This window comes from Maylandia zebra, linkage group LG9 (assembly GCF_041146795.1).
Source record: "Maylandia zebra isolate NMK-2024a linkage group LG9, Mzebra_GT3a, whole genome shotgun sequence".
NCBI classification, from domain to species: Eukaryota; Metazoa; Chordata; class Actinopteri; order Cichliformes; family Cichlidae; genus Maylandia; species Maylandia zebra.
The window spans coordinates 18,246,671-18,262,098 of NC_135175.1; the positions used below are offsets into that span (position 1 = coordinate 18,246,671).

The following is a 15,428-nucleotide window of genomic DNA, read 5'->3' on the forward strand; positions in this document are numbered from 1 at the left end:
ATTTACACTGGCTCCATTTCCCAGTGCATTAAGTCCACATGTCATGCCGGTTGGGGGCCTTTTTCTGACCATTTCCTCGTGGCTGCGTGCAGCGGGGCTAGGGGAGGGTCTGTGGTGATGGACGTGGGTTACTGACCTGGTAGCCTGTCTGCCCCTGGGTGGGTCCGGGATGGGCGTGAGGGTCTGGGGGCGCTCAATCTCTGGGCCGGGGCCCTGGCTGGGCCTCGGGGCCTTGGGTCCTGGTTTGTGTGTTGCCGGGGTTGTGGGCGGGTGGGTGCATGGGAGCCCATCCCTGGCGCAGGGTGCCGCCGGCGTGTCGAGTCGCCTGTGGGGCTCTTCAACCGGTGGGGGACATTGTTACACCTTGCAGGAGCTTTCTTCCCCTCAGGAACTCTCTGCAGGAGGGGGAGATACAGGAGAGGTGGAGGAAGATCTCAGCCTGGGCGTCTATTGTCTCATGTAGTCTGGAAGACGAGTGGATGGTGGGGTGGGTGCAGTTTTCTCTGTGGTGGGGTTGGGTGGACTGTCCCGGGCTCTGTGGGGCCGGGGGGCGCTGCTGCGCTGGGCCCCGGTCTGGATGGGCCTGGGCCCCCCTTTCCCTGGCGGGTCGCGGAGTGTGGGAGTGCCTACTGGGGTCAGCGGGGGAGCTGGCCCCAGGGAGGGGTCACCTGCCCCTCCCTTCCTTCCCTCCCCATCTCCAGCTGCCTCCCTCCTCCTGCTCCACCACAACCACCCACACATGCAGGGCCTTGGAGTAGGGGTATGTCACCAGGATGCAGAGGAGGCTACCCCCCCCCCCCCCCCCCTCTGTCCCCTTCTGGCTGCCTCTGCCTCAATTTTATCCCACAACTTAGACATTCACATTACTCACACCCTCATTACACATACATATAGGATCTTGGGGGTGGGCACGATACACGGAGTCCAAGTTACCATCAGGGTGTACGCCTCACCCCTGACGTCGTTGCCCACCTCTCAATTTTAAATACATGTAGACATTGAGGGCTAGCAGGAGGGACTATGCGCTTACCTGCTGCTCTCTGGCAGGTAGCTCTATGCCCTCCTGGGTTTTAATTGCACCTTAGAACACACATGCATCAACACTACAATGAGCGGGTGGAGGGAGGTTTGGAGTCTTCTCTCACCCCCATTCTCTGCGGCCTACTGGAGCGGGGGGGCTAGGAGGAGTGGGCCGTCCGACTGCGGTCTGGGGCCTCCCTGCTGCTGCGGAGTCGGGGCGGTCTGCCTCTCCCCACCGCAGGGAAAAGGGTAACACCACCTGGGTCTGGGTGCAATTCCCCCCTCCAGGGGCAAGGGTACCTAGACCCGGTTAGTAGAGTACGCTTGGGGAGTGTGATTGTGTGTACAGCGTCTCTTTATGTCTGTCTCCACGTCGGTTGAATGTGAAGTACATATGAGAGCATGAGGGTGGGAATGGATGTTTGTGTCTGTGTGTGCCTGTATGTCTGTGTCTATATGTCAGGTTGGGTATCAGACGCCACCTCTCTGGGGACATCTCGGGCCCTCCAAGGTTTGGAGGCCTATCTCCACCCACCACCACTTCCCCTGCCGGTGGCGGACTCCCTCAGGTATCGGTGCGTTGGTGGTTCTTTGTATCTGGGGGTGGGCGTCCGGGTACACACCGGCTCACTCCTTGGCGGCCGCTTATTGGGGCTCGCTCGGGCCACTTTGGAGGTGGGGTGCCCCCGGCCTCTCGGCCTGGGGATCGGTCACTCAGGCACAGCTGGCTGCCGGCGGAGCTCACGGGCGCGTCACTGCAACTCCCCCTGGCTTCTGCTCCGCGGCTGCTGAATGAGCTCTCATCTGGGACTCTCCTTAGCTCTTACTGGGACAGTGGCGCGGCTGCCCCTCTGTGGGTCTTCCTTGGTCTCTTGTGTTCTGGGGGCCTCTGGATGTCTGGAGTTTTGATCTCCTCCATACCTGCTTGATACCATAGAGGACAGGGCTGTGGCTCCCCACACTCTCTAGCAGATCATTACATGGAGAAACCTTTGGAATGCAAGCATGCTGATCCACACAGGTATGCACACAGGTGTACACATGGGTATTCACAGATGCGGACTACAGCTTTCTTGGTTGCTGCCTCAAAGCACACTGTGCGCTGTCTATCTTGCGTGCTGCACAATATAGTTTATTATTTAGTAACTATTGATATCTATGACTAGCTAGTTTATTGTGATGGTGCTTTTTTTTTTTTATTATTATGTTGCTCTTTGTTGTTTGCTGTCTCCCCTGTTTTTTTTGTTTTTCTTTCTCTCCATACAGGTGACCCAGGAGTTTTTTTTTTTTTTTTTTTTTCTCTCTTCCCCCCCTTCTCACCGTCTCTTCTCCCCTTTGGTTTTCTTTCTTCCTCTCCCCCTCTTTCTTTCATTCTTTCCCCCTGTCCTATTATAAAAAAAAAAAAAAAAAAAAAAAGGATGACAAAGGATGAACTGAAGCTCCGCCATCACGTGATGTCACATGCTGCTGTTTCTGATGTCACTTCCAAAAGGAAAGAAAAAAAAAAAAAAAAGTCCACTTGTCAGATGTGTGCATTATATTTCTCAGCATGCCCGAGCATATGCTGCAAGGACAACTGACGGATATCAGGCAGCCCTCTGAAGTCTTGTCAAAGAAAATGCGAGCAGCAATAAAGTCACATAATCAGAAACACTGTTTTAAAATGAACCTGGTTAATTAAATAAAACCTTCTACATGTTTATGGTAATTTATGCTGTGTTGCACAGACGCTTCCTCTCTTTGGAGGAAGCACAGGGTGAATTAATAATGACTCACTTACACACAAGTTTTTCAGTACACCATCACAATGAGCCAACACACGCAAAAGCGTGACATCATCAAAGTGGAATGCAGCCATCATTACTACACCTGTGCTTTCCCTTAAGTGGAAAATATAGCAATAGCTTTGATCAGCTATTAAAAACTTAACTGATACTTTTATGTGTTTTGGTGAACTGCTACTCCATCAGTTATGTATTTATACTTTATGTTGATACATAAAATATTTACTGCATTTATGTGTAACTATGAAAACCTTTAAGAGTTTATGTTCCTAATTTTATTTGAACACACTCCTCTTTACTTCAAAACTCGTCCATCCATCCTCTTGTGCTTAACTAATTCAGGCTAATTGGGAGCTGAAGCCAATCTCAGGGGTCACAGTGAGAGAGGAAGGGTACACCCTGGACATGTTGCCAGTCTATTAAAGTCATTCAAAGACTTGTTTCTAATTTTCATGACATATTATACTTTGATTAAACACCTCATGACTCACTCAGCTGAACCACATCTGGCAAACTCGGGTGTTTGGAACAAGGTCAGCTCATGTCAAATATAATTTGAATCACAGATCTGGTAGACTGTAAATAGATATTTAGCGGAGTCAGCTTGTCTTTTATTATCAGCCAAAAATATTTGGCTTTATTTACAAAAAAAAAAAAAAAAAAGGTCGCAGTAAATGTAACTGCAGCATGTAGTGCAGGGGAGTAGTGACCTACATACACTCAAAGTATTAGCCTGTTTTTTATAGCTTAGTGCCATTTCAAGCACATTTTGTTTTTCAGAATGATTCAATTAGTTCGATCACTTTTCTGCCGATCTTCTACGTTATATTACTGAAAAAACAAACAATGCCCCACTTAATATTAGAGTGGGCTGTATATGGCGCATGATGTACTCTGAGTTTGACATCCCTGCTTATCTATCAGTGACGTACCCTCTAGAAACTAGAGTCCTGTTCAGTGTGTTTCACCAACCTGTCTGACACCAATAACCATGCTCATGTCCATGTTCACACTCAATTAAACTCTCTTTTAGTCAACAGGTGCACCAAAACTGTATTTCAGAGATTTTGTGCTGTTCAGTCATTTCTAGAGGGAAACTGAAGCTTTACTTTTAAAGTAATTGTTAGTTCAATTAAGCCATGATTAATGGATCAGTGTATTTATTTAATCAGTCAAAGGATTTATGTTACAGTTCTTGCTCCTTGCAGATCCTTCTCAGTAGTCATTTTGCAGGATATATGCTTCTTAAATCCTTGTGAAATCTAACCCAACATTGACAGAATGTATAAAAATACTGGAAAATTGGGTTAAAAAAAACCTAACTTTCATTAAAGGGACTCTTGGGTTCAAACCAAGGAATGTGCAATGAGTATGAAAATCCCGCAGCAATAATAACTTCTGTTACACTGCAGAGGGTTCACTGTGAAAGGAGATCAGACAGGATGATCTGCCTGAGGGAAGGATGAGGGTGCAGAAGAGGAAGAGAAAAAGTGAGAGGTGAAGTTAGGATGAGAAAAAAAACTATTACTATTCATGCAATATTTTTCATTTCATGCCAAATTCTTGAAGATTTACAGGAAAAGGAATAAATTGTGATCTCAGTGTGTTGTGAAAGCCACTAAACCTAATTCATAACCAAAAACCAGAGATTGATTCCACTGATCTGCCAATCATTGAGTTCACATCTTCCCCTGCCAGTCCATCAGGATATCAGACATGAATGGCTGTACTGTGGGGTATCTCCCCTGCTGAAGATGTTATTGATAGATCACATCTGCAAAAGCAGTCATTGTGAAACAGAGTGAGTCAGTGAGGGAGGAGAGGGCTCAAAGGGAGAATGTGCATATTAAAATTTCTATTTGAGTAAGACAATGTGCAGTAGTTACTGAGCTACAAGGTCTTTACTTTGTAAATGTTAGTAGATGGATTAAAAGTGCTGACCTCAAATGACACGAGTAAAACACACAGATTCTCCAGCAGCACTGCACTAATAGCCAAAAATATGTGAAGTCTGTTTAAACCATACTGGAGGATACAGTTTGCTTGATTTACCAAATCAATAATAAACTAAAAATGACTCATTTTCTTTTTTTTAGTGGAAGGGAATATTAGCTATAATAATTTTGCAGCTAATGTAAGAGGAGGGTCTAGATGCTAAGCTGCTATGGAGTTGGGGGTCCATGATGGAACAAAAGGGAGCCAACATCTAAAGAACAGCTTTGAGTGTTAAAGAAATGAGACATAAGAGAGTTCAAGTTACACTGAAGACTAAAGGTGATCATAGCAATTATTTCATTAGAATTGTAGAAACTCTGCTTCTGCCGTATACACGGTATTTCCACGCATTTTTGCACACGTTTTAATTAATGGACCCATTTGCCATTTTCCTAACAAAATGTAAAGAAATCAAGACTTTTGTGCAGTATCGTACCGCACCCCAACCAGACACTGTCAGGACTAAAGATTTACTCAAATGTAGAGGTTGAGTGGAAAAAATTTCCAATAAAGGTTTCCAATCGAACACACAAAAGATAGACTCGACTATAAAGCAGCATTAGTAGGTACTTTTCTGTCTCCATTTCCACTAACCCACAATGAAAAGATGAGTTTTATAGCTTGTGTTATAAACCACTAGCCAACTTACTGCACAAACTGCTTTATTTATTTATTTCCAATCACCTCGGTTCTGCAGGCTTGCTGTGTGAGCACTGAAAGCTGTAAATCACTGGCTTCACATGGAGCGTTACAACATGGCAGCCAGTTTCCCCGGTCGAGAAATTACAGGATTTTACCTGCTGGTACACATCAGATCACAGGCACTGCGGATTGTGCTGCTTCAGTGTAGCTCGCTCCACAACTGGACCTGGAGAGGTGCTCAGTTCAGAGGTGTAACTGATTCAGTCTCACCCACCTACACACACACACACACACACACATACGGAGGAGGCCTGGGATGTGGAGCCTGACTAGTGACATCAGAGAGACATTAATAACTCAGAGCCATAGCTGCAAAATAACACACTGGTAATAGCACAACTGACAGGAATTAGCACACCCGCAAGAGGGAACGTCCAAGGTTCTTTTTGTGCATGTGTGCGCTCGCATGTTTACCTGAATAATAGTGATTTATTGCTTTCAACAAGACCTCATCCCCTACAGAGAAAAGGCTTTTATGCTACACAAGGAGCCACACGATAAGAAGCACTGCAATACAAGCATTCACACTCACATGAACACACACACACACACACACATAAATCCTTACTAGACAGACACACAGAGAGTGCTTCAAGGCTTACCAAACTCTATAGTAATTAGTTTGAGAGTAACACACACAAATTGCATTAGTAAAATTCAAGCAAGTACACTTCAATTAACGTGAGAAATATACCTGAATAAAACTTAAGTGGAACTGAAATGAAAAGGCAAGGAGTTTCTTTGAACCTAAGGCTACATCTAAGCTAAACCATTTTCCTTGCAAAACTCTGCTTTAATGAAAACTATATCAGTTTACAGCACATTTATAATTCCCATTTATATTAACTGTAAATACAGCTATATCATTTAGGTAGAGTGGGTATGATCCTAGACTCAGGAGATGGACCTGTAGCTTGCATAAAATTGACTTACTGGGGCAATTCGGCTACTTTTGGGCAAGATGGCCTGCTGAATGGTTGTTCTTCACGGAGTCTGCGATAAAACTCGACATTCAATTTTCCTGCGAGAACACTCGGATCGCTTGAAAAAAAGAAAAAGAGAGGCGATCAAACCGTCTAGACTGAAAGTTAGGGAAGATAAAAAGAAAACTCAGACAATGAGAAGGAGAAATTATTCGGTTTTAATAAACGTTTAAACTTTATTAGTTGATATCTAGAGAAGCGAGACCCAAAGGTTTTAGCTTAATCTGTAAGGATTAAGTAAACAGTTATTGAATTGTTGCTGCAAAGCAAACACACTCACATTGGAGCATTTCCCATTGGCAGACAAAGTCACAACAAATGAGAAACAAGTATCCACAAAAGGATGAAGAAATAGGAAAAGGCATGAGAGTCTGCTACTACTACTGTTCCAGTTTCATATGGGCGACTGACATCTCCCATCTAAAAGTTTCGGCACATCCAGGCTCAAGCACAATCCCGGTGTTTTCAAACCACAACTGGGTCAGCAGAGATTCTTAAAAGTCCCAGTTTTAGATTAGTGTGCATGCTAAAACTAAAACATATTAATGTGGATGTACACTGGGTGCCGTAAGTGCGTTTGTGTGTGCATCTTGTGAGAGGCCGTGCGCGTGCCTACTGTCCCGGGTGACTCTATGAAATGCAAATTACAGGCAGGAGTTATGATCGACTGGTGGCTACTGTGTCAGCTGCGCTGGACACGAGACAAGGCTGTGAAGGAGGGAGAGAGGAGGAGGAGAAGGAAGCAGAGAGGGTGATTAGTGGCTCTCTCTCCTGTGCCTGCAGCTCAGAGAGATGCAGGGTTTGTGAGCTGGTTCAGCTGCACTCTTGTTTCTGATAAAAAAGCTTCCCGGAAGTATGGGAATGTTCAGAGTCCCAGTTTAGTGTCAATTTTGGATGCTGATTTTAATAAACCTGAGCAAGTTTACATGGAATTATATTTCCCAGCAGTGCAAAATATGATTACACCCACATTAATTTGCATTACGGTTAACTGTGTTGTGTGATAAACATTCCAACCTAGAAACTGATAGTGCTGCACTGTGATGAATGAAAGAGGGGGTCGGGACTTTCATTGTTCACCCACTGAGGCTTGCAACTTTCTATTTAGGCTCTTTATTGGAAAACAGCAAGGAACCTGTCCTGCAATGCACGGTGCACCCAGCTGCTAGAAACCTGGCAGAAACATGGAGTAAACAAGCAGCAAGAAACAAAGCAAGACAGACATGCAAATGTCTTATTAAAAATGAGACACATTTCATCTGCAGCCTGGCGCTGTAGGGCACACCCTCCCCGTCTAAGACTATAGTCTTGCTCACCCACACTGATAAAAATACCCCCGCAAGGAGGACAGAAAAAGATCACACTGTGACTTGCTTCCTCTGCTAGCCGCAGGTGCTTGTCTGGCAGCAGCGTGAGAGTTCACTGAATTTTTGCACCGGTGTCTTAGTAAACACACACGCTATTGTTTTGGGATGATTTGGAGACGCTAACATAAATATTCATGAGCAAAAAATGTGAATGCAGTAAAAAAAAGAAAGAAAATTAAATCTCATGCTTACATTTTGTATTTGTGTGGAGGTGTTGATAAGGGGGAAGATTAATGGGTTTGGAGACAGGCAGGTGAAAAGTCAGAGAAACTGCACAGTCAACATAAAAGCTGCATATTTGAATTCATGCACTCTAATAAAACTGTAAAAGAAAAAAATATACAGCTGTACAAAACAACCTGTTTGTCTGGCTCTGTCAGACTAGAGTAAAAACAAGACAACAATCTTCTTGTAACCCTGAAAAACCGGTGGCTGCCTGGTAACTTGACTGAATTTTTCCATTGCAAGTGGTTGTGGTGGCCAACTAGTTGCCCAGAAGCTACCTTTGAGCAACCACTTGTGATCACAAAGTGCTTGCACCTATCTTGAAACAACTGTTTCAGCTCAGACCGACTGCAGTCACTCTCAGATTGGCGAAGGTTTCTAAATAATTGCTGTCTAATTTATAAATGCAAACAGATGTGTGGTGGATTTTTGTTTGATATGTATAACTATGTAACTATATACACTATATATCTATGTGCACTGAACATATATATTTTAACTTTCATGTAGAGTCTTAAGCACAATACATTTTGCTTCACCGAGGTTTATTAAGGTGGTGCAGTAACAGGGCAGTTAATGCTGCTGAGAGTTCTGCTGCATAACTCACTCTCCAGCTAACTAACCTTCCCTAATACACACTCAACGATAAAATATCATACGATATAATCACACACACACACACACACACACACACACACACACACTTTGAACTACACTGAAGTGTTTTAAGAACCTATGTAGTTATAAGATTATATATTAATAATTAGGATTAATGTGTGACCTTTGACCATGTTGTGACCTATTGTCAGAGGGCAAAGCAAAGGGTTAACCTAAGGGTGTCCCTTTGGCCAGGGCACTCAGCTAGAGCCCTGCCCGTACCCTGGCCTGTACCTGACCTCTGCAGCTGTGTTTGGGCGCGTGGGAAAGTTACTCAGCAGCAGGGGGCGGGGATACTGGTCCCAGTATATTAGAGGACCAGAGGACACCCCCAGCACTTTTTCCCCTCTGCTGTTACTCTCTGTCCGTCTCTGTGTTGCTCTGCTGTCTGTGCTTAAGGCTGTACACCCGGGGTTTTGCTTTGCTTGCTTTCTGCTATGTAATTTTCTTGCTAAATGTCTGTATGTATTTTTCCTGCTGTTCGTATGATTCAGTGTATTAAACTCTGTTCCAAGAATTCTACTCTTTTCCAGAGCATCTTTTTGAGTGTCTTGATTTTAATTGGATCTAAAGAGGTTGGATCTCCACATCGTGGGTGGGAGAAGGTTATCAAGATGGCTTCAAAATTTGCGACCACAGATGCCCAACACGTTGCAATCAATCTGAACCAGTCTACGTGAGTGAGAATAAATTTTTTGTGATGTCTCTTTCCTGCAAGGGACTCGAAACAGCTGGTTGCCAATTGGTTGTTTTCTGATTACTTTCCTATAAGGTTGAGCATCAGTTTGCAATTAAATTGCCATCCTGCAGCAGCTGTATCACTATTTGTGGAGGAATTTCAATTTCAAATCTATGCAGTTATGAGTTAATCTATGTGAATTTCTGTGTATGCTGAAGGTGACAGATTCGCGATTTTCACCAGTCTGGAACAGTTAATTACACTATTATTACAAACCGATTGCATGTCATTGCCAACTTGACCAGATTGCAACACAAACTGAAAGGAGACCATTCCATCTTACTGCAGTTTTATCGAGACCAAAAGTCTCTTTGAAGACTGACTGCAAGTGGTTGGAGACCCCCGTCTTTGAAACAACCATGTCAAAGGCAACAAGATTACAGCTTCTGTAATTTTGGTCATGCTGCCTCTCCAACTACTGCTTCCCCTAGTGTGTCTGTAGCATTAATGAGCTACGGTGTAGAGGGGCTGTTTAAGAAAATCAATTAAACAGTTACAAGATTGATTTGCCTTAAAAGCTGAAATGATTTCAATATGGGGCTTTGTGGTGAGAACAGCACGGCAGCGTGTCAGCACAAGGAGATTTAGGCAATCAATAAATAGTCTACAATACACAATGGAAGAATGGGCAGGTGGAATCAAATGGGAGAAACAGACTAGAGAATTTGTCAAATGTCACGATTTTAAAAGGATCTAAACATGCTACTGATGCAGTTAGATTTCTATGCAAATGCATTTTTATGCCATGAACAAAGTATTCACACGACGAGACCAGAGGCAGTAGCATCACATTCCTTTGGGTGAATCATCTGATCAGCACCCCTTCATCTCCTTTTAAATGAACCTATTGCTATGAGACTGACAACCTCTGTCAATCACAAATCTGAATCATTCAGATGTGGTGTGAACCATCAATATGGTTCTCGTTAGACATGAAAACAAACAGAAGGACCTCCCGGATTCACAAACAGCTTCTAGGACTGAACAGGGAGTGCTATTTGTAGCAGTGAGTGGATGTAACATATATGTGGATGTGTGAGGTTGCATGTTACCAGTAGCGACTACATGCTCTTTACGATGTACGATGCACAGCTAACGTCACATCGTAACTGCAGCAGCGCACATGGAAATGTCTGTTCAAGAGGACTCTGAGGTATATGTGCAGGGATCTGTTTGCGCTTGTTCTTGCTAATCTATAAGTTGCACAGTAAAATGATGTGCATCCATGCGTGATCTGATTAAAACATTAAAATTAATGGCAAAAAAACCAATTAATGTAAGTTTCAGCATGGCTTTCTGCTTCTCTGTGAATTCCTCATGCATGTGCTTGTGTGTAAGCCTCGCCTGTTTGCATGAGTGTTTGCGTACATGTACTGTACAGCGTAGCAGATGCCATAATCTCCTCAAAGTCATGCTTTAGGATGAGATTACGAAAACAGTACAAACATTTTGTCTGTTCGGTTTTTTTGTTTTGTTTTTTTGCAATTTCTGTGCAGACCAGCCCTCTGTGCATACACTGCCTGACAACTCTATATAGAGATGCACAGAGGAGCCCCTATAGTTTAAATGCAGGGAGTTGCAGTAGCTCTAATGTAAATGTGGAAAAGATGGATGAAAAGAGAATACTAAACTAAAAGCAAGAGAAGGCTGGGGGTAGCAGAGTAGCAAGTATTTTTTCCAAAGGCAGAGACAAAGAGAAAGCAACAAAGCGATTTGTGAGACACAGCAAAAGGAGAATTTACTTGCATTTCCACTCTTGAATAACTGGGACAGGTCATTTCCTCTTCTGTCATTCCTTTTTCATCCTTCTGCCCTCCCTTCTTCTTCCTCTCTCTTGACCTTACTTACTCCCTCTCTGCCCCTTTAACATTCTCACCAGTGCTTGGGTGTAGAGCCGAAAGGAGAAAAAAAAAATTACTTTTCAGTTCCCACTAAAATGTTTTGACTTCTCCGATAAAAACCACTGGTGTGTGGCAAGTGTGATTATACTATGTGTGAGCGGTTGTGTGTGTTTGAAGACCATGGGCCGAGGATGCCGTTAATTTAACCAGGCTGCAAAATGGTCATGCCTGTCCCATCCGTCAGATGCGTTTGGTGCGTGTGTGTATACATATATATATATGTGTATGTGTGTGAGTGTGTGTGTATATGCGTGTTTCACAAGGCTAGAAAGGTGTTATTACAAAGCTGCCGAATCACTGAGTCTTCTCTACAGATACCATCTGCCATCGACACGCAACCATTTCTGTGGTTGCCCTGAAACATTTATGCAACCCATTACAACATCTATGTCAACCAGTCCTGCTCACACTTAATTAACAAACATATAACCGATGCACGTCCTCATGTCTGCTTGCATGCGAGCATAAGTCTGCCTGGATATACATGCATACATTCTAATAGGCATCCATGTGTGAGTGGGTGACTTTAGCCTCTGAGTGCGTCCATGTGTGCAATGATTACAAATCTGCTTTCCGTAGTTGGATCACACTTGTGGGCAGCGTGGCCACGCCACTGTGAATGTTGATGGACAGCCGGTGAATGCGAGTGAGAGCATTTGGCGGTTTGTTTCCTTTGCGAACAGATTTTGCATTTAACCAGAAATGGTTCAAAAAGAGACAAAACCCATGAAGTTTTTTCAACTCGTGAGTTTGACTAACACTGTATTTCATTCGATGTTTTCTCTAATGAAAATAGTGTTGATGAGGAGGTAAGTTGCATCGAACCGGTGCATTTCTTGCAATCGTAACTAATAGCTATTTCTGAAAATCAAATTCCAGCCTTCTCTTCCCAGTGAAAGCTGTTCCAAACGACATGACTCCACCCAGAGAGAGTAATTCATGCTAAAACCAGATTTAAGCTTGTTTAATGCGCTAATGAAAAGTGCTGTATTTATATGTAGCTGATAGACGGCAATGCTGTGACATCAGGTCCATCTGTGACTCAGTCTAAAGCTGTAATGAGAACATTACAGAGCCCCCAGCAGAGGTACACACACACACACACACACACACACACACACACACACACACACACACACACACACACACACACACACACACACACACACACACACACACACACACACACACATTCAAAAGGAAGACAGACAGAAAGAAGAAGAAGATGAGGGGGAGAGATGATCGATGCAAATCTTGTCACCTCCTTTGACTACCATCACCTCTTTCCCTCCTTCTCCTCCTCTTCTTCGCTGCCTCTCCTGCTCCCACTCCTCCTTCTCCCTCCTGTCTCACACACCAGGACCGAGGGCAGCGGATCTAACTCAATACACCATGCAGCAAAAATCAATGACAGACAGAAAGAGACAGAGCTAGGCGACTGAGGGGATGAAATAAGGCGAGGGGCGGCGTAATTTTTTTTTTCGGCGGCTTTGTTGCGCTTTTAAATCCTGTCCACTCCTATTACCCTAACCCTAAACACACACACACACACACACACACACACACACACACACACACACACACACACACACACACACACACACACACACACACACACACACACACACACACACACACTCAGAAAATGCTAAATGCAGCACATATACACATGCCTGCTGTTTTTTCTGGAGTGTTGCTAATATTACAACAAAAAAATTACACCTTTGAAGACATCACCTCATACAAAAGAAGCTTTTACAAGCTGATACTTAGAGCCTAAACACACACATATATATCATATCCCAAACCCCACTGAATCCACCACAAATGGACTCACACTTTGGCGTTGTATTTTCAACAACCTGCTCAGACACAGAGAGTTTAATATTCATCTAATGGCAAGTCGGGACACACGAATAACTCCCAAGGCTTTGGACAAAACTGCATGCATAAACAGCCCAAAACAGACACAGACACATACATATGCACACACAGCAGTCATTTGCAAATGCAATTGGCTCCGGCACGTTCCCCTGCATCACACGCTCCTGATTGTTTTGGTTTTTTTGTCCTTCAAATCACAAACATGCATTGATTCCTTTAAAACCCTGACTTTTTTGTTTGGGAGAAAAGCAGAAAGAAATCATTTATTTTACTGTAGAAATTGGGTCTTTTTATGTAAATGTGAAATCTGCTGGAGAAAAATGGACACGTGCCAATTTTCATCACCACTGCCTTGTTGTATCTCTATTACCAACAGTTCATATCAACAATCGTAACATTTATTTTATAACTTTTCTCCACCTTTTCATTAACTGCCCTGCACTTTTCCCCTTCATCACCATATTAAACATGCAGAAAAATGCAAATGGAAACAGGGATGTTTCAGTAAGAAAGGATTGGACAGTATGATGTTTAAAAAAGCAGCAAAACAAAAATCAGAAAAAGACTCAAAACACACCCATCCTTAAGGCACTGTCACCATCAAAGTCCACCTTTCCCTCTCGTTCATTCACTTTTCCCCATCTGTCTCCTTCAGAGTCAGTATTCCTACAGCCCTCTTCCTCACTTAATTTTCTTTTCTTCTTTCATAAATTCCCTCCCGTTTACCCCCCCATCAATTTTCCTCTTCCTTCAGTCTCCTCCAGCCAGCCAATTCATAGCTTCTCTCATATCTCTCACCCTCATTCATTCCACTGACCTAATCTCCTCTGCCTCTGCCCAGGGTGTGTATGTGAACGTGTCTGCGTGGAAACACTAACCTGCCCTTCTGGCACGCTGAGCAGAGCCACGCTTTGTCCCTCTTGCTGTAGGTGCAGCAGGTCTTGCAGACGTTGTACTGGCAGTCCGGGCACTGGCGCTTGGGGTTGAGCAGGAAGGTGAAGGGCGCGCAGCAGCGGATGCAGCAGTGCTCGTTGAAGCGGTGCTGCTTGGAGAGGATGGAGCATCTGCTGCCTTCCTCCGCCAGCTCCTGCTTCATCTCGCTGAAACCGGGAGAGCGAGAGGGAGAGAAAGCGAAAGAGAGAGAAAGAGAGAGAGAGAGATAGGATGAGGGGAGGGAGGGAGAGAGAGAGAGAGAGAGAGGGGGGATGTGAGCGCCTGGTTGAGAGGTAGGACGTGAAAACGGCGGAGGACGCCGCGATGCAGAGTGAATGAAAAAACTGTGGCAAATGAAAAATTGGGCAGTGGGGGGTGAACAAGGGAAGGGCAGAAGGGGTCAAGGGTTTGGTGAAAACACTCTGCTGCTCCATGTTTCTGCCTCAAACGCCTTCTCTTTCCCTTACGCCGATTTTGTGGAATTAACGTGATGGCTGACATTTCAATTTGCGAGGACCTGTCATGCCTTTTTTTTTTGCACTTCAGTCGGAACTCCGCTGAGGACAGCATGTCATGCGCATCCAAAGCATCAGATGAAACTGAATTGTAGTTTGTTAATCAAGATATTATGAGGTTTGGAATAATTACAATAAACTGGCTTAAATCGCAGTTAAGTTGAAGGTCAATACACACAAATCAGCCTGACTGGGAAAAAAGGAGCATAAATAGAAAGCCTCTGATGAGTTACTCAAACTAAGGTTTAAAATCACATAAGTGATGAACAAAGACTCGCTGATCACATCAGAGAACTGTTTCCACTGATCAGCAATTAGGAATTAGGCTAAAAAGTTGAACAAAACCAACTGAAAAAAACAAACAATAATCCACAGTCTCAGCTGACTCTGACAATCCTACAGCTTCCAAAAATTAAGTGAGACTAAATTTATATCCTTCACCTGTAGCTGGGTATTAAGCTTATGAGAGAGACAGTATAATACGGACTGTTAATCAGTGTTTTAACCAGCAAAGCATCTTTCCTATCCGAAGCCTCAAGTGTTCACATTAACTATGCACATGGGTTTACCTCTGCAGGATTTGTGCTTACTGGGCAAAATGCAAAATCAGCAGAGGCTACAATAAATTATGTAATGGTTCGCATTTGTATCATAAACACATCCTCATCATCATCATCATCATCATTCGATGTTGCACTTGTGTCAGCTATATTTAAAATGACC

General features: G+C 43.8%; 1 protein-coding gene across 4 annotated transcripts in view; it reads right to left on the bottom strand.

Moving 5' to 3' along the window:
- myripb (myosin VIIA and Rab interacting protein b) overlaps positions 1 to 15,428 on the bottom strand; it is a 133,936-nt gene that overhangs the window by 46,961 nt on the left and 71,547 nt on the right. For all 4 annotated transcript variants that reach the window (XM_024798921.2, XM_024798920.2, XM_076888107.1 and 1 more), the window contains one exon: positions 14,136 to 14,357. In XM_024798921.2, coding sequence (XP_024654689.1) covers positions 14,136 to 14,357 — 222 coding nt within the window. The remainder of the gene's footprint in view (positions 1 to 14,135; positions 14,358 to 15,428) is intronic.